General features: G+C 34.6%; 3 protein-coding genes across 4 annotated transcripts; all 3 read left to right on the forward strand.

The window, feature by feature from the left end:
• The first annotated feature begins 821 nt into the window (after positions 1-821).
• On the forward strand, positions 822-4,617 carry LOC115997377 (violaxanthin de-epoxidase, chloroplastic). The gene is made up of 6 exons (XM_031236921.1): positions 822-1,028; positions 1,946-2,256; positions 2,394-2,554; positions 3,042-3,138; positions 3,234-3,625; positions 3,936-4,617. The coding sequence occupies exons 2-6, from the start codon at positions 1,975-1,977 to the stop codon at positions 4,435-4,437; spliced, it is 1,434 nt and encodes a 477-aa protein (XP_031092781.1). The 5' UTR covers positions 822-1,028; positions 1,946-1,974; the 3' UTR covers positions 4,438-4,617.
• Positions 4,618-6,635: 2,018 nt separating this feature from the next.
• Positions 6,636-7,976, forward strand: LOC115997440. Of its 2 annotated transcripts, none has more exons than XM_031236993.1 (4): positions 6,636-6,750; positions 6,853-7,086; positions 7,412-7,627; positions 7,737-7,976. In XM_031236993.1, exons 1-4 carry the CDS (start codon positions 6,742-6,744, stop codon positions 7,821-7,823), a joined length of 546 nt encoding a protein of 181 aa, XP_031092853.1. In that variant the 5' UTR covers positions 6,636-6,741; the 3' UTR covers positions 7,824-7,976. The 2 variants fall into 2 exon arrangements, with proteins under 2 accessions (XP_031092853.1, XP_031092854.1); XM_031236994.1 differs by having other exon boundaries at positions 7,742-7,976.
• Positions 7,977-10,262: 2,286 nt separating this feature from the next.
• Positions 10,263-14,290, forward strand: LOC115997625 (bifunctional TH2 protein, mitochondrial). The gene is made up of 6 exons (XM_031237214.1): positions 10,263-10,696; positions 10,966-11,074; positions 12,229-12,516; positions 12,706-13,120; positions 13,206-13,472; positions 13,668-14,290. Exons 1-6 carry the CDS (start codon positions 10,464-10,466, stop codon positions 14,081-14,083), a joined length of 1,728 nt encoding a protein of 575 aa, XP_031093074.1. The 5' UTR covers positions 10,263-10,463; the 3' UTR covers positions 14,084-14,290.
• The last annotated feature ends 3,824 nt before the right edge of the window (positions 14,291-18,114 follow it).

An 18,114-nucleotide genomic window follows, 5' to 3' on the forward strand; every position in this document is an offset into this window, starting at 1 on the left:
AAAGAAAGTGATAATTGGACTCCCAATGAAGTTAGACTCTCAATTTTTTATTTTTTTTTAATGAATCAAAGTGTGTCATGACAATAAGAAGTAAAACTGAAATAAAAAGTAAGAGCATGTGTGGTGTTTAAAAAATATAAAGGACATGATATTTTACTTCGTCATACTATTAAATATGAATTTTAACTGAACTCTTGATCTTATATTTAAGGATTTGAACTCTTTAATTGCTTTAAACTAGGGCACTGCAAATGAGCATAGCAACTCGCGAGTCGCTCAGTCAACTTTGAGCTCGAGCTCAAATATTTTAGACTTATGGCACGTCGAGTTGCCCGCGAGCCATAAATAAATAAATAAATAAATAAATAAATAAATATATATATATATATATATATATATAATATTATGTAATATATAATATATACTTAAAGTTTAAATTCGAGCTGATTTTCAGCTCGAGCTCGAATAATCCATCCAAACGAGCTACTCCAAAAATTGTCGAGCCGAACTCGTACATCATTTTTCGAACTCGAGCACACCCATTCTTATCGAGTTCGAGCTCGAGCCAAACTCAAACTCGAACTTGTCTCGCTTACACCCCTACCTTAAATTGATTAACTATAAACAACTTTGTTTGCCAAAGACCTTGCGGTCAAGTGACATTCGGTGTCCCGATTAACACTCCACATAGATGATGGGAGTGGGTTCGGAGTTGACTCCCTGTAATCCTTTATAAAATTACTTAACATGTATTTTTGAATAGTTACGACAACATTTCCTAAAACCAAAGCATTTACTCTTTGGTTTGGTTTGCCCAAACCGACTTTGGTAGAGTGTAACATCTGGTCCAAGGAAAATGGAGTGACGTTGGTAGGCTTACAATCACAAGATTGTGTTATCCAGCTGAAAGCTCCTTAGCCCTTCGTTCCGTTTTCTTCCTGCAAAACCCTACCTCTTTTGCTCTCCATTCTGTCGGAATTCTATGCTTTACCCGCATTGCCCTGCGCCATTGCTGACACTAATCCCAGGTTTGTGTTTTTTTCTATCTGTCAATGTCTCCTGCATACCTTAATTTTCCTTAGTTTAAACCTGATCATCCTTGGAAAAACTTCTTTAATTTGCTTATCTTTGATCAATTCGAAGTTTGTATTAGGGAAAGTCTTCTGGTTTGATGAACTAAGCAGCATTAATTTTGGTTTAATCTTAATTGTCATGAGGGCAGCATTTTGATTTGGTAAAGAACAATAAAAAGCCAGTGTAAAATTCAAGATTTTGGGTTTGAAAATAGATAGGGAATTGGGGAAGAACTTAAGATTTAAGAACCCTCCTTTTGAAACATGCATAGTTACTGGAGAACCCAAGGGATCACTGCTATAAGAGAGCATATGAATCCAAGAAAGAGAGGCAAATAGTGGACACCTTTGGGTTAGTGAATCCCAAGGGCAAATATGGCTATTAAGTATAGTTTAGGGCTAAATATGATTGCATTGTCCTAAACAAGTGTAAGCAGATTAAGGACCTGCTTGGTAAAATAGTTAGCTTATTAGCCAAATTTGACTTATTTAACCACTATTAGTTGTTTGACTTGGTTAAAAATCAATATAAGTGTTTGGTTAATCAGCTTTTTGTAACTCCAAAATGCTAAAATTCAAAAAGCTGCTCAAAACAACTTTTTCAATTAGATTTTTGAGAAAAGAAATTATACCAAACAGCTATCAGCTAACAACTATTTTACCAAACATCTTTCTACAATCGGCTAATATTATCAACTAGTTATACCCTTTAACCCAATCAGCTAGCAACTATCAGCTAACGGCCGTTTACCAAACAGGGCCTAAGTTTTGCATTTAAGATTGCTGTTTGATACTGTATATGATTTTGATTACGTTTTTTTTATTGGTTTAGTTTCCTTAAGACAATCTCATATAATTTGAAATACATTTAGGTTGCTGTTGGCCGTCTCCGGGTTGAAGAATGGCCTTTGCTTTACAATCGCATTTTCTTGCCAATCAGGCCATCCATTCTCGTATTGGATCGCTGGTTCTGAGTGATAATAAGTGCAGCTGGACCTCTGGTGACTGCTGTGAGAGTCTAGTAATAGTGAAATTCTTGCCAAATAGATGGAGATCCAGACACCTGAAGTTTCTTAAAGCTCCTAAGATATGCGGTGCATTGGGTTCTAGATGCCCAGACTCACCTTTACATAGAAAACAGAATAGCTCTTTGACAAGCAAGAATAACATGGATATGTATAAGGTAAACACTAGAATGCTTCTTTCTTAGGTTTTGATTCCACATTGTTTACTATGATATCTTAAGGTTCCGGGTTGACCTGGTTCTATCTATGTTTTCGTTCTCTGTTGTCCTCTGTTGCTGAATGTAAGTTGCTATAGGAAATATGCAAAAACTGGAAGGCGTTACCCTTGATCATTGGTAGGAAGTGGAGCCACGTTGCCCAAACTGCTATCGTAGCTGCATTTGTCTTGATGGTAATTCCAAAGGCCGATGCAGTGGATGCTCTTAAAACTTGTACTTGCTTACTCAAAGAGTGCAGGTATTTTTTGAAATTCACTTGCCTCGTACATAAAGCAAAATCACAAAATTATCCCTAAACCATGACAACATAAGTGCTATTATTATTTTGATTAGTAAATTTTTTGTTTGCAGCCATTAGGATATATCATATATATTTCTTATGTACAAAGAGGCAATAATGGTATAAAATAACCTTTATGCTTGAGATTGCTGGACTGAAATTGTGATGGGGCAAGAACACGAGCTTAAGAAACTGAAATTGTGACCACACCATGTTTCACTCCTTGCATTTCTAATAGTTTTTACAAGTTCATCTTCTTTCTTCTCAAATCATTTTCATAGAAAAATATGTCTAAAATGTACCACTCCGGCACTCTTACCCTGGATGCTCGGTTAATCAAATATGCCTCACCTTGAAACAAAGAAATTAATGTGACCAAAAAGCTTATTCAAACTACGGTTTTTTATCATTATTATGATTTATAAATAATTGTCAAATGATTCAGGTTGGAGCTTGCCAAATGTATTGCAAACCCTTCATGTGCAGCGAATGTTGCTTGTCTGCAGACATGCAATAACAGACCTGACGAAACAGAATGCCAGGTGATTCACATCTCGCACAAATACCTCAGTGCTACTATCCCCGTGCCCATGGAAACCTAAATTGAACATATTCTTTTCAACCTGTAACTTTGCAGATAAAGTGTGGTGATTTGTTTGAAAACAGCGTAGTAGATGAGTTCAACGAGTGTGCAGTATCTAGAAAGAAATGTGTACCACGTAAATCTGATGTGGGCGAATTTCCTGTTCCCGATCCAAGTGTTCTTGTCAAAAGCTTTGACATGAAAGACTTCAATGGGAAATGGTTTATAACCCGTGGACTAAATCCCACTTTTGACGTTTTTGATTGCCAATTGCACGAGTTCCATGTTGAAGAAAACAAACTTGTGGGAAATATATCATGGCGGATACGGACACCAGACGGAGGATTTTTTACTCGATCAACTGAACAGAAATTTGTGCAAGATCCGCAATATCCAGGGATATTATACAATCATGGCAATGAGTATCTTCACTACGAAGACGACTGGTATTTCTCTTATACATTTATATTTACTGTCCGCCTGAATTTACATACTCCTATTTTCAACTTCTTTCCCACATATATGACTCCACACTTCAAGATAAGTAACCTGAAAACGAGGACCTGATCATTATATGTAAAGAAAAAAGATGCAATGAAGAATAGCTAGCTAAGTAACTCTTTCTGTTATATATATATATAAAGTTAGTCCTTGAGCTTTATTGAGAAATAAGTCAAATAACTGAGCTTTCAATCATTGATTGACTTATTGAAAGAGACCTGATCTTTCATTCCCCAATTGACTATATTTATCCAGGTATATTTTGTCATCCAAAGTTGAAAATATGCCAGATGATTATATATTTGTATATTATCGTGGAAAAAATGATGCATGGGATGGATACGGTGGTGCTGTACTGTACACGAGGAGTGCTGTTCTGCCAGAAAGTATAGTTCCCGAAGTACAGAGGGCAGCACAGAGCGTAGGGCGTAATTTTGACGAATTAATAAAAACTGACAATACTTGCGGACCTGAACCTCCGCTTGTGGAGAGACTGGAGAAGACGGTTGAAGAGGGAGAGAAGACGATCATAAGAGAAGTGGAAGAGATAGAAGGTGAAGTGGAGAAGGTGACGAGTCAGGAAATCAGTTTGTTCGGTAAACTGTTGGAAGGCTTTAAGGAACTGCAGAAGGATGAAGAGTACTTCCTAAAAGAGCTGAGCAAAGAAGAGAAGGAAGTTCTTGATGGCCTTAAAATGGAGGCAAGTGAAGTGGAGAAACTATTCGGTCGCGCTTTGCCTTTGAGGAAACTAAGATAATCGTAGTCATGAAGACGATGATCGTCTTATTCTTCGTTCGTTAGTATTTCGAAACTTGAATGTACATCTTATATTCGTATATAGGTTATATGTTGGTATGGAATTCATACTCTTCATCTCCATGTTTGGTTACACACACTCAAATTGAATTACTATAAAGTCTCTTCTTCCCATTCTTTCCTTCTGAGTGCATCTTCTTCATTTCCCCTTTTGAGCATGTATGTGAATATAGAAGATAGTTTTTGACTTTGTAACCATAAAGTTTTAAGTTTGACTCTTCGTATAATTGTATGAGTTGTTTATTAGTTTTCTTGGTTTGAATCATTTAGCTATAAGCAACCTAGACTGATGTTGGTTAGGGTTACAAGGTGAATTTTATCTCGTGCTCACTTTCAATAATAGCTGCGGCTTTTCTTATAAATCAAATGAAGATAGTTTTTGTGAACTATGTGGCTTGGCACACCTCAAGACACCAAGGGCACGGCCTAATGCGAACTCAGAAACTTGTTTACATGGACACAAGATTGAGCCTTCATAGTCGCAATGTGAATTACATTCATTGTGGACACTAAATACTGATTCTTCCACTTAATGAATTGCTGAATCACCCTAATTTTATCAGATTAGGGTGTATGAGCTTTAAAAGCGAGGAAATTTCACCTTTTCGTAAGTATGTGTTTAGAAAACTCTTTTACAGTGTTGGGATATGAGATTTATCGGTCAACAACACGAAACGTTTGTGTAATCTGCGCAAGACCCGGGCAGTAAACAGCAAAAATTAAGGGGAGATAGAATCTTTATGACACAATAGTCAACGACATACACCTAAAAGTTAGCTTTTTCTTCACCGCCTTAGTGAGTCAAACAGTGCCCCATCTACCTCGTTGAACCAACAACAACAACGTTGTGTACCCATGCCACGCTGACCGGGGAGTTGACTAAAACCCGCCATTCACATTTCTCCTTTTTGTCTGTCACCAATGCCTTACGTGCTCGGCATGGGCAGCCGCGCCGACAGGGCGTTACGTTACGTTGTTGACCGCCGTTCACGGCCGGGAAACCTCCACCGCCTCCACGCCACGTGGCTTTATGAGATGTGTTGTGTAATATACACACGTAATCACGTTGTTCCTATTAATTATTTAGCTGCAATTTGTCAAATAATTATAGTGATTAATTAAACACTGTACTGTGTATTTGGTAATTACGAAAAATGATTCCATCCCCATTCCCACACGCAATGCAGAAGAGTTCATATTCCAATGGCAGTAACTATTGGTCGATCTCCATAGCTCTAGCTTGCTTCTCCCACCTAACATTCCAAGAATCCAAGATAGTCACTCTACTATCACACACTCACTTATTTTTCGAGCCACGAGCTAAGAAAAACACAAAATCACAAATAAGAATCCGTGAGACGGTCTTACACAAGTGTGACCCAATCAACAAATGACTTAATCAAATTAACGAAGTTAATATGTTACTCCTGCTAAGAGTCAGGCTTCACACTCTTTTATTTTGATCTGATGGTGTCAATTGTATTCAGTATAATTATATATTGGGCTTGACTTTTTGGGTATTCCTTTCAAGCTTCAATAATTTGATGATGATATATTTGTGGTTATTTATTCAAGTAACAAAATAACAAGTGTCCTCACATGTAATTCAGTTGGTTATTGGATAGAAGATTACACCCAATAACGTATAATCTATCAAATCTTAATAATTTTGTTAGGGTGACTCTTTTGAGTCAAATACTGAAATTGAAAATAAATTATTGTTGTTGACAAAAATGAGAAACTTTTGAAAGTTAGACTAAAATAAGAAAGGAGCGTTTGAAAGACGTGTTTCTGTGTCAGAAACGCATTTTACCAAATGCTTTTTTTCCACTTTAATCCAACTTTTAAAAATTTTCTATTTTTGATAACAACAATAATAATTTGTTTCCCATTTTATTTTTCGACACGACTCTTTATGGGCATTGAACCTTAATCCTCTCACCTAAAAGGTTAAAAAGGTTGCTCAAACTAAGAATTTGGCCCTTTTTTTGCACCAAGTAACAAAATAGGTACTATATAGTGTGTGCCTCACAGACATCAGTGGCCTTTTAACCTTTTTTGTTCGAGAAGAACCAAGTTGTCGAAAACCCTATAAAAGTAGTGGCATACCCCACCACCACAACAAACCGACCCACCCTGCCCTCCCACCCCACTAAAAAACTCTCATCATCACTCCATTCTTCACTTTCTTCATTTCTCCCACTACACTTCACATCTCTTTCTGTTCCTCCACAACACACAGGCCATGGCAACAGTAAGCTCTCTTTCCTTTTTCTCTTCATTTTCCATTTTCTTGTGCACACCATTTACTGAAGATGCATGCATCATATTGTCTGTGTGTATTGTGTATGTATAGGAGAGCAAACGGAGCGGGCATATTCCGGCGTTCGGCGAGTGGGACAAGGCGGATGGGCTCCCCATCACCCAGTACTTCGAGTGCGCCAGGCAGGCAGGCCTCATCCGCTACTCCGCCGAATACGACCCCTACATAACCGCCGCCGGGGAGGACCTCTACGCCGTCAAAAATTTCCACCAACCACCGCCGCCGCGTCGCTCCGCCGCTTATACTACTACTGTTCCTATCAGAAAGGTGCCTAAATAATAATCTTTCATTTTATCTGTTCTACTTACTATTTATCGGTAAAACAGTCTTTTTTTAAAAAAAAAAATTTTTTTAAATATTTTTTTACTTATTTTTAAATTTGATTTTGTTGTGTTGAATATTACTTTTATTTAATTTCTAAATATATAAATTTTGTATATTAATATTAAATTTAATATTATGAAAAATTAAATTAAAATCAATTTTAATCAAATCTCATTAATTGAAACAGACACATAAAATGGATCGAAAAGAGTATATTGTTTCATTAAAAAAAAAAAAAAATCTCCCATTAATGAACGCGTAAATGCAGGGGAAGGGGGGAGGCAAGAGTTGTCCCCAATATGCAAAGGGGCAGAAAAGGCCGGTTGGTGTTGAACCGGGGAAAACCCGGTCCGGTTCACAGAAGCAGTTCCAAGAACAAGTTAGTATGAAATCGAGAAGGGATGTCACGTTTCAACAACGCCCTAAACCGGTAGATGAGGATCTCTACAAGATCCCCCCGGAGCTCCTTCACCAAGGCAACCGGGTACGATTCAAGTCAAATTTTATTCTCGTCTCACTTAACGTGACAAAATAAAATAAAATATATAAATTTATCAACGATCATGTTAATTTTTATATGTTTTTTTTTTTGGTGTAGAAGAAAGTGTTTGGATTCTTTTCGAGATGCCTTGCTCCTCCTTGTATTGCATGAATGTTGTTGTATGGGAATTTCAGGATGAGGGAATGAGAACAAAATTAGAACAAGAAAGGAGATGATCTCATTAGTCACTTTACTCCACTTGAGCAATGCCATATGCTATTCTATTATATTCTTACTTGTATATATTAACCACACAAGTAATAAAACAAAGTATCTTATATTTTGAATAGAATAGTAATGCTACATTCTCTTCCAATATTCACAAGAAAAGTTACATAGTGAGAGCAGAGTCATCGAATGCAGGCGTGCATATAACAATAAATTAAAACCACTTTGAGGGATTTAATTTATAGTTAGGGTGCATGAAGAACAAAAATTTAATTGATGATTGGAGAGGAGATCAAGTGGAAGAAAAGGCTTGAGACTTAATGCAATGGAGCAACTTGTCTAGTCTTGCGATGCACTTTCTAATATGAGAATGAAATGACACCTTATATTCATCGAGGCAAACCAAATAAAATAGCAAAAGGAAGGTTGGGTGCTTGTGGGGCAAGGCTATCCGACTTTGAATAAGAGGGGACTTATCTTTAGATCCAAGTTTCGCTCTTAAGACACAACTTAATATTTGATTGGTTTCTTACTTTCTTATGTACTTCGTATTTGATTATAACATTCTTAACTATAGGGTATTCAAAAAAATATTTTAAAAAATTGCAATTTCAACTTACGTATTTAGTGACGAAGAAACGCATAGTCACTGTGTGAGGGTATGCATTGGATGCCTTGTGACCGTAACCGTCAAAGAACTATAAGGAGATAAACCGGTCTAGATTGATTGCCTTGACTTAAAGCAAAAAAAAAAAAAATTAAAAAATTATTTGAATGATTATTTTGGTTAACTAATTCAAAGTAGTTAATGAATATAAATAATTTTATTGTTACGTTAACAAGTAAACATTAGAAAGTAAAATCAAATGAGGTAAATAACACTATGGTTTCGGATAATATATGTGCTTAATAGGATGAGCATGAGATTAACCGATGATACATGGCATCAACCTAATTAGAGAAATTCAATAGTATAATGATTTAAGTTAGGTTAGTAAGAAATTTTAAAAGGAAAGGAAAGCCATAGCCAATGGCTAATTTTGGCCGGTGGATGACAAGATAGTCAACCACATAGGCACTAGACGGAAAACGATAAATGAAATATGGAATTGTAGGATTGAGCTAGTGGATAGAACATACTTATTGTATTAGAACTTCGAATTATTTTATTGTTTTGTCATATAAGATATTTTTGGTATTATTTATATAAGTTTACTCACTATACATTTTCGAATAGTAACAACAAGTTTCTATTATGATTTAAATATTTTTGAGAAAATGGTCAAATAAGCCCTCAAACTTTACCGCAAAGTGCAATTAAACACTTGAACATGTCATTTTGATGTATTTAAACCCAAATGACCGGTTGTTTACCTGAAACAACCGGCCATTAATTCTCCGCCCAACAATCCGGCGACCGGTGGCTGGATTTTTTTTCGACAACTGGACAAGACGACTTCTCCAACTGGAGTTTGTCTCCTCCATGGATTTTTTTCCGATGGAGAAGACGAAACGTCTTCTCCATCGAAGAAGACGAACTGGGTTCGTGGGTTCGTCTCCTCCATGGAGGAGACAAACTGGAGTTCGATGGAGGAGACGAACCCAGTTCGTCTCCTCCGATGAGAAGACGAAACGTCTTCTCCATCGAAGAAGATTTCGTCTCCTCCATCGAATTGGAGTTCGACGGAGGAGACGAACCCAGTTCGAGGATGGAGGAGACGAATTTCTCCAGTTGGAGAAGTCGTCTTCTCCAGTCGTTGGAAAAAAATTCGGCCGCCGGATTGTTGACTGGAAAATTAATGACCGGTTGTTTCAAGTAAACGACCAGTCATTTGGGTTTAAATGCACCAAAATGACATGTTTAAGTGTTTAATTGAACCTTTTTAATGTTTGGGGGCTTAATTGCATTTTGGGGTAAAGTTTGAGCGCTTATTTGACCATTTTCTCAATATTTTTTAAAAAGTTTGTATTTATGTAAAATTAAAATGAAAAATTAAAATGCGGTATGCAAATACATTTAAGAGTTAAGTAAATAGCCCGTATATTTATGTCATTATATATATAATCAACTAAAAATAAATAATTAATCTAACAAATATTTCTATAACCAATTAAAACTATCAGTTGGTCAAATCAATTAACACAATCAATTATCAACTAAATCATATAAGTAATCAGTTATCAACTATCATTCTATTGCTAGACACTCCCTAAACATTTTAAAATTAGAAAAAGTATTATTGTGTGTGGTTTTATAGAGCTCTCCTAAGAGAAGATATTTTTTTTAAGTACTACACACTCTTTTTTGAATACTACACACTCTATTACATTGTATTATCTGCTTATCTATAATTTTTTGAAAGAAAACATTTTTAAATGGAAAAACATTAATATTTTTTTGAAAATTTTCGTGCATCATAGACCGCTAAAGGTGTGCTCGGATATTTCCGCCGGTTCAAGCATTTTCAATTCCTAAATCTCCGTTTTCAACCCCATCAACGATAATCAAATTCAATGCCTCATTGTTTCAGTTCCAACTGCGCATTTTCCCCCGCCGATCTTCCAACACTTATACACTAATAAATAGTACTGGCAGTAACATCGCCGCCGGATGGCGTCGGCGAATCCAAAGCCGGCGGTGGCGGGGATTACGAAGCTACTCTCGATTGAGGTGGCGGAAGTAGTGGGCATAGCGAGGAGGTGTTGGATCAAGTTCAGCAAGGAGGCCATTTCTGCCCTCTACACTCCATTTGTGATCTGTTTGGCTTCTGGAAATCTCAACATCCAGAGTTTCAGAGATTACATCGCCCAGGACGTTCATTTCCTCAAGGCCTTCGCTCAAGCGTATGCTCTTTATTTAATTTTTTTTTTAAATATTTTAAAAACTCTTTTCAGTTCCTTTAATCGATAGGTAATGTGCTTAGTATGAATATTTCGTTATAATCTCTTTGCTGTGCTGCTTTGTATTCGTTGAGTAAGAAAAATTCAGATGAATATCGGATTTATATCTAGTTTTTAAATTTAAGTTGACAATTTTTTGTTGTGTGGTTTGGTATCTTGTTGATTTATAAGAAATTGAATAAAACATAAGGGAAAAGGATTATGTTCTGCAGGTTTGAGTTAGCAGAAGAATGTGCAGATGACGATGATGCAAAGATTGGGATTGGTGAATTACGAAAGGATGTCCTGGAGGAATTAAAAATGCATGATTCTTTTGTCCAAGTAAGAAATTGTTGTGTGGCTTTATGTACTCTCAGTTGGTAATACATTCTCAGTGTTTGTATCATTGTTTTTATTGCTTATTTCTACCACATGGCATGGTTGACACGCTGTCTCATTGAGAGATTAGGCTAATCCAATGTCCGAAGGAATACATGAGAGGCATGCACCTGGTTGCTTACCTGATGTTATAGAATTGGACTTGAATTTGAAACTTAGACCATCTCCCTGGGCTCCTGTACTCGGTTCATTTGGTAAAGCTAATTGCTTAGTTTAGCCTAGTCCTCGGGGTTCTATCCACTGTTTTAACCAAATCAAACAAGATATAGTTTGTTTAGAATTCAATTACTGTCACTGGCTTTAGTTGCAGCTTCAATTTCTCATTCTCTCTGAAGAGATAAATAGATTCAGTAGTAGTTTATAAAATATATTTGCTGAAAAGCAATACCATTGTAATGCTTCTTGCATTGAAATATGGCTTCTTGTGAGTTTATCACAAAGACTTGATGTTATCTAATAAGGGAAGTACAAGTACTTCCAATGTGTTGTTAAAGAAGCTTATAGAGATCAAAAAGAGAAAAGTCTGGATGCAATTCACAGGTAGAGATCAATGCCAACAAAAAAAAAAAAAAAGAGCATTTTGGTGATGCTACTAAAGGGCATTGCTGCACACATCTTTTGGCCAAGTAACAGCTTTTGAAGTTACAAGTCATTACTGAACGTATCCGAAAATAACAACTTAAAGCATCCGCAACCTTCACAGATGCAAAAAAAAAAAAAAAGAAATACGAGCAAAACCAGAAAACTGTTCAAGATTAGCTTTTAGATTCAGGCAATTATTTTCATCCGGATACTGCTTCTCAATTGGGGCTTCATAATTTTTATAATCTAGGAATTTTTAGTTTTTTCTTCATAAGGTGGTACAAAGTTAGGAATCCTTAATTGATTGATCTATCTTAAATGTGAGATGCACATTTTTCAGTGTTTAGTTCTCAGTCTAGAACTATCAACATTTTGCAAGTCCTAACCCCCCCCCCAGTAATTTCTTTCTGATGGTGCTAGATGATTTTAATTAAAATTACATGTTTTTCACTTGTATCTATGTAAAGTTTTATCTTCTTTGTTGGGAAAAATAATGAGTGTTATGATTTGGGCAGGAATGGGGATTAGATATGGTCAAGGAGAGTACTATCAATCCAGCAACATCTAAGTACACGGATTTCTTGTTGGCTACAGCATCAGGGAAGGTTGAAGGGGTGAAAGCTCCAGGTAAACTTGCCACTCCTTTTGAGAAAACGAAGTTGGCAGCTTATACCCTTGGTGCTATGACACCTTGCATGAGACTTTATGCCTACATCGGTAAGGAGTTGCAGGGGCTTCTTGATGGTAAAAGTAATCATCCATACAGGAAGTGGATTGAGAATTACTCCTCCGATGGTTTCCAGGTTTCTTTATTTTCATGTAATCTCTTAACACAATTGACTTTTGATTATCAAAATTTGCTAATTTCAATAGTTCAAACACTTAATAAGATTTATATAAGCATATCACGCTACATATAGATGGTACACTTATGTAATTGTCTCACTTTTTATTTTGTTAATTTCATTTATTCATTTGTATCTACTATCTAGGCATCAGCTTTGCAAACTGAAGACTTGCTGGACAAATTAAGTGTTGCTCTGACTGGCGAGGAGCTTGCCATCATTGAAAAGCTTTATTATCAAGCGATGAAACTTGAGATAGGCTTTTTCTTAGCTCAGCCACTTAGTCAGAAAACTGTCATACCTCTTATAAGATATCACGACCCAGCAGAACATTGCCTGATGCTATTTTCCGATTTTGATTTGACATTCTCTGTTGTTGATTCATCTGCCATATTGGCAGAAATTGCAATCATGAAAGCTTCAAAGTCCAGTCAAATTCAATCAGAAAATAAAAGCACTAGTATGGCAGCAGCTGATCTAAGAAACACGTGGGGAGTTCTTTCCAAGCATTATATTGAAGAGTATGATCAGTGTATTGAGAACATGTTAGTCACTGAAAAGGGTAATCCTTTGTCTTTCCCGATGGTCTTCAATCTGCTGATGCGTTATTTAATTGGTTATAATACAAAGGCTTTAACATTATGCAGCTGAAAAGTTTGACTATGAAGGTCTACGAAAAGCACTTGAGCAACTCTCGGATCTTGAGAAAAGGGAAAATTTGAGGGTCATTGAGTCCAGAGTGCTTAAAGGCTTGGACCTGGAAGACATAAAACGGGCTGGGGAACTTATGATACTCCAAGATGGTTGTACCAGCTTTTTTCAGAGTATAATAACTAATGAAAAGCTTGATGCAGACATTAACGTCCTCTCCTATTGTTGGTGCGCTGATCTCATTAGATCTGCCTTTTCATCAAGTACGTTCCTCAATTAACTGATTTACATTATGGAATCTCAACTTGAATATCTCCCTGTGCATGAACTCTTTTTGTATCTTGTGTATTTCCCGAACTCATATTTTTTTATGTGAGAAGTTCACTTTCTATGACCTCTAAACATCTAGTGATATTTTCTGATTATAACATTATTCCTCCGCCCCTAATGCCCTCCAGGAGGTTTAGATGCTCTGAAGGTACATGCAAATGAGTTTAGGTACGAAGAGTCTTTGTCCACGGGGGAAATAATCACGAAGGTCGAGTCCCCTATCAACAAGCTTCAAGTTTTCAATAAAATACTCGACAGCCGTGGCAATGGTAAGAAGAAACTGACTGTTTACATCGGAGATTCAATCGGAGACGTGCTTTGTTTGCTTGAAGCAGACGTCGGGATCTTGATAGGCTCAAGCCCAAGTCTAAAAAGATTAGGGGATCATTTTGGTATCACTTTTACCCCACTGTTTCCTGCTGTGGTTGAGAAGCAGAAGAAGTGGATGGAAGAAGAAGACTCATCTACTTGGAAAGGTCTTTCTGGTGTTCTTTACACAGTCTCTAGCTGGGCTGAGATACATGCTTTTATTCTCGGCTCATAATTTTCTTTTCTCTTGTATTTCTTCTCACATACTGATAGTGTTCATTTGGGAATTTAGATAAATGTTAGTATATAATAGAACACTGATACATCTGAGTGGTCCATTTTGTGTTAAAATATAAACAGGTCATCCTCCCTTTCCAGTGGGAGGTGGCGGCGGCGGCATATATATATAAGCAATCTCATGAGAACTAGGTTTTTCGTGACATGGAGATTAATTTCATATGTTCATATAAAATGAAGGAAAAAATGTGGTACTGAGTAATATTTATATAATTATGATTATGCATTCGTAAACTTTTGGTACTTGATAGTGCATTAGTTGATAATTGACAACGCATTAAAAATGTAACTTACATTTTCAAATGTATAATTATAAGTACAGAAATGTTATTGTAGTTTGCATGTTCTTACAAAAGTATAGTTCTTATTTGAACTTGCTTATATATATGTGAAAAAATTTATGAGGCTTGCATTTTGTAAAGTTGTAACTTATGCTTTGTTCATAAGTACAGGAAGTAGTGTACAATGTGTAGTGCATAATGTATAATTTTACAGTGCACCTAATAATTCTACATATTATATACTCCGTCTTATTTTACATATCATGTTTATTATTCATTGGTTAAATACTCTTTTTGTTTGTTTTTTTTTAAGTATTCTTTAATTTTTTTTTTGGTATTTAATAGTACTTTTAATGTATTTTTAAATATATAAATTTTATGCCAAGAACTTTGTGGTCCAGTGAAACCAAGTTGCTCTCGGGAGATTGTTGGTTTGAGCCTGTAGAGGTGATATTGACAGATATTGAATTGTAATAGAATCAATTGACAGATATTGAATTGTAATAGAGTCAATAGTAAAACATCTTCAATTAAGACTCGTTAATCAAATCAGACACATAAATATTGTTTGTCTTTTTTTTTTTTTTTAATTGTAATATTTTGTGACGCGGGGGATGGATTATTAATGACCTTTGGATCCAACTAGCAGCCAATGGATAAAGATTCAAACATAGTATTTTTTAAGGGTCCGTACAAGCTCAAGAGGATCTTCCCCTGGCCAAGGGTAGGACCCCAAAAACTTTTGTTCCTCAACTCATAATTGATTCCACCAATGCGTTAGTTCATGACATAATGCAACTCACAAAGTCTTATACGGAGTATCATTTTTGTAATATTTTACGATATTATTTGTCACAGAGACAGATATTTAGTATACTTGTATTATTTATGGTAATTTTTTTTATCATATTTAAAATATACCTACGAAAGTGGTTTATGAGTTATTATGAGTAAAGTTTACTTAGTGTATAGTATAATCTCGAGATAATCATATATACACCTATGATAGTATTATATACAACAACATTATAGAATTTTCTATAATATATTTTATTTAAGTTTTCTCAAAGGTAATGGGTTGTAGTTGATATATACAATGCAACTAGCACGGGTGCCAGTGTACAATACTCAATACAATCAAGAATGTCTACATAGTTGTACCAGCCTACTTGGTATAATTCGACACCTGTGTCGATAAATAAGGTAAAAATTACTCTGTATAATTTTGTTCTCAAGTAAAGATTTCTTATGAGGTAGTAGTAAGCTGGTACTTGAATTTTGCTATTGGAGATTTTAAAAGAAAAATTAGTTGCAATGGTACGTATTTAATTAATTATAAATAATTAATAAATGAATAGATATAAAGATTAATAAGTACGTGTTCCACATGTATTATTTAATACAACATTTGGAATAGTTAATATTTCAAATTGGATGTAAGCTCCACCAACTAAATTTAAGATTGTGGTTAAACTCCTGGGCAGAAAGGTATAATTTAATTGGTGTCTCAAAATTAGACATGTTTAATTTATTTTTGGGAAAATGGCACTTTTTCCCCGTATGTTATGTGCTTATAGCACTTTTCCCCCCTGTGTTATTAAAGTGGTAGTTTTTCCCCCTGAAATGTTAAATTGACATTATTACCCTTAAAAATAATTATTTCATTTATTTTTCTTCTCCAACAAATTATTACTTATAGGTATGGATGATCACGATTCGGTTCGAACCTAACCAAACACTGTAGTAATCATACCGAAATAGTATGAACGGTTCTAGTTACGATTAAGAACTGAAAAAATAAAATTAAATAATTATTAAACCGTGAACCGGAACTTAACCACAATCATATATAGTAAAAATGATCAAACACTTATTTTGATAAATCGGTACGGTTCGGTTCCAATTTCGATTGTGAACCGCCAATCAAAACTTATTTATTTATTTATTTTTATAATTTTATTTCTAATTTAAAAATAGTCTAAATTCAACAATTATTTTATTTTATTTTTTGGTTCTGAATCGTAACCGTAACCGTCTATACTATTTAAGTTCAATTGCTACAGTGTTCGATTAGGTTCGTATCAAACTGTGATCTTCCATACATATTAGTAATAATTGGTTGGAGAATAAAAATAAATGAAATGGTTATTTTTAAGGGCAAAAATGTCAATTTAATATTACAAGGGAGAAAACTACCACTTTAATAACACAAGGGGGAAAAGTGCTATAAGCACATAACATAGGGGGAAAAAGTGCTATTTTCCCTTTATTTTTTATGGTCTTAAAAATAAGTTTATAGGAACTAAAATATAGTCCAATGAAGTTAAGAAAATTTGAGTTATTAAAATAAATAATAAACATATTTGTAGTTGGTGGGCGGCTATAATTGATTCCACCAAAGCACTTGTTGATGGGATAATGCAATCCGCATAGATTCATATAGTCATTGGGGATCTAATTAATTTATAAAAGTATTTAATTAATTTTAAAATAGTCAACAAATATAAAAAGTTTATAAAAGTTTTCATGAATTATTATATCATTTAATACAATAATTGAAATAAATACCGAGTATTAGTTTTTCCTCTAAAATTATAATTAAATAAACTAATTAATCCCCTAGTTGTGTGCATGCTTGCATGGATTGCCATCAATCCCATCATGTAATCCATCAATCCATTTTAAAAAAAAATTATCATTTTCACCACGAAAAAAGTAGCCAAACAAACTAGTGTAGTATGATTCTCATATTTATGTACACACTCGAATAGTGACTATGAATTTCTTTTTAAGGGAAAAAAAAACATTTTGTTCCTATATTTATACAAATTAGTTATTCATATATTCCTCATTTAATTTGATGACACATGTATTATTCTAAAATTTCGTAAGGTTGTTATTTTGATCATTTATCAATGGAGATCGTTAATATATGTCACATTTGCATTGCAAGTGTAAAGCATGTTAGTCAATATAAGAAAAAATTTATATTTTATAATTTTAAACCATTTACGTTCATATTTAATTAAATTGATTGACGAATCAAAATCATCAATAATATTGCCTTCTCATAAGGAAAATTAAAATGTCAATAATGCTAACATAGACAATTAAGATGCTGAAATCGCTATTTTATATAAAAATGGAGATAGAAAAAAAAAATGATATGTTCCTTATTTGAGTTGAATCCTTTGGAGCATTACCTTTATTTTATGAATTAAAAAGTAACTTTTTTTTGGTCTCATACCATATTATTATTAAAATATTATTATTTTTGTCAATTAATTATCATAGTAACTTTTAGTTGTTAGGGCTTCCTCATTCTCCCACTTGGCCATGATTTAATGAACAATTAATTTTATGAACAAGTTGCAATAGTTATATCGTTAACTATGGTCCACATTGTCCAAAAACGTTATCTCTTTAATTATCTCTCTTTTTTAATAAACAAAATTAATGTATGAAAATATATCATTCAAAAACTCTATTTGTTATTTTTTATATTACTAATATAATATTATTTTTATGTATTTAAACTTTTTATGCACTTATAATATTACTTTTTGTGTAATGTATCCGGTTCACCATATAATTTGCCAACAAATTGGTGTATGTACCTTGTAGGAATAAATTAAGAATATATACACAATGCACTTTCCTAAAATACAAATCTGCATATCTGTCCTTT

This window comes from Ipomoea triloba, chromosome 11, assembly GCF_003576645.1.
Source record: "Ipomoea triloba cultivar NCNSP0323 chromosome 11, ASM357664v1".
NCBI classification, from domain to species: domain Eukaryota; kingdom Viridiplantae; phylum Streptophyta; class Magnoliopsida; order Solanales; family Convolvulaceae; genus Ipomoea; species Ipomoea triloba.

What these genes read in the sequence shown, in the direction of transcription:
- LOC115997377 (XM_031236921.1), top strand. Translation starts at nt 1,975, where the DNA reads ATGGCCTTTGCTTTACAATCGCATTTTCTTGCCAATCAGGCCATCCAT. An exon ending in ATAACATGGATATGTATAAG is followed by an intron (nt 2,257 to 2,393) that starts GTAAACACTAGA and finishes AAGTTGCTATAG; the next exon opens with GAAATATGCAAAAACTGGAA. An exon ending in TGCTTACTCAAAGAGTGCAG is followed by an intron (nt 2,555 to 3,041) that starts GTATTTTTTGAA and finishes CAAATGATTCAG; the next exon opens with GTTGGAGCTTGCCAAATGTA.
- LOC115997440 (XM_031236993.1), top strand. An exon ending in CTACTGTTCCTATCAGAAAG is followed by an intron (nt 7,087 to 7,411) that starts GTGCCTAAATAA and finishes GCGTAAATGCAG; the next exon opens with GGGAAGGGGGGAGGCAAGAG. An exon ending in TCCTTCACCAAGGCAACCGG is followed by an intron (nt 7,628 to 7,736) that starts GTACGATTCAAG and finishes TTTTTTTTTTGG; the next exon opens with TGTAGAAGAAAGTGTTTGGA.
- LOC115997625 (XM_031237214.1), top strand. Translation starts at nt 10,464, where the DNA reads ATGGCGTCGGCGAATCCAAAGCCGGCGGTGGCGGGGATTACGAAGCTA. An exon ending in ACTCCTCCGATGGTTTCCAG is followed by an intron (nt 12,517 to 12,705) that starts GTTTCTTTATTT and finishes TCTACTATCTAG; the next exon opens with GCATCAGCTTTGCAAACTGA. An exon ending in CATGTTAGTCACTGAAAAGG is followed by an intron (nt 13,121 to 13,205) that starts GTAATCCTTTGT and finishes AACATTATGCAG; the next exon opens with CTGAAAAGTTTGACTATGAA.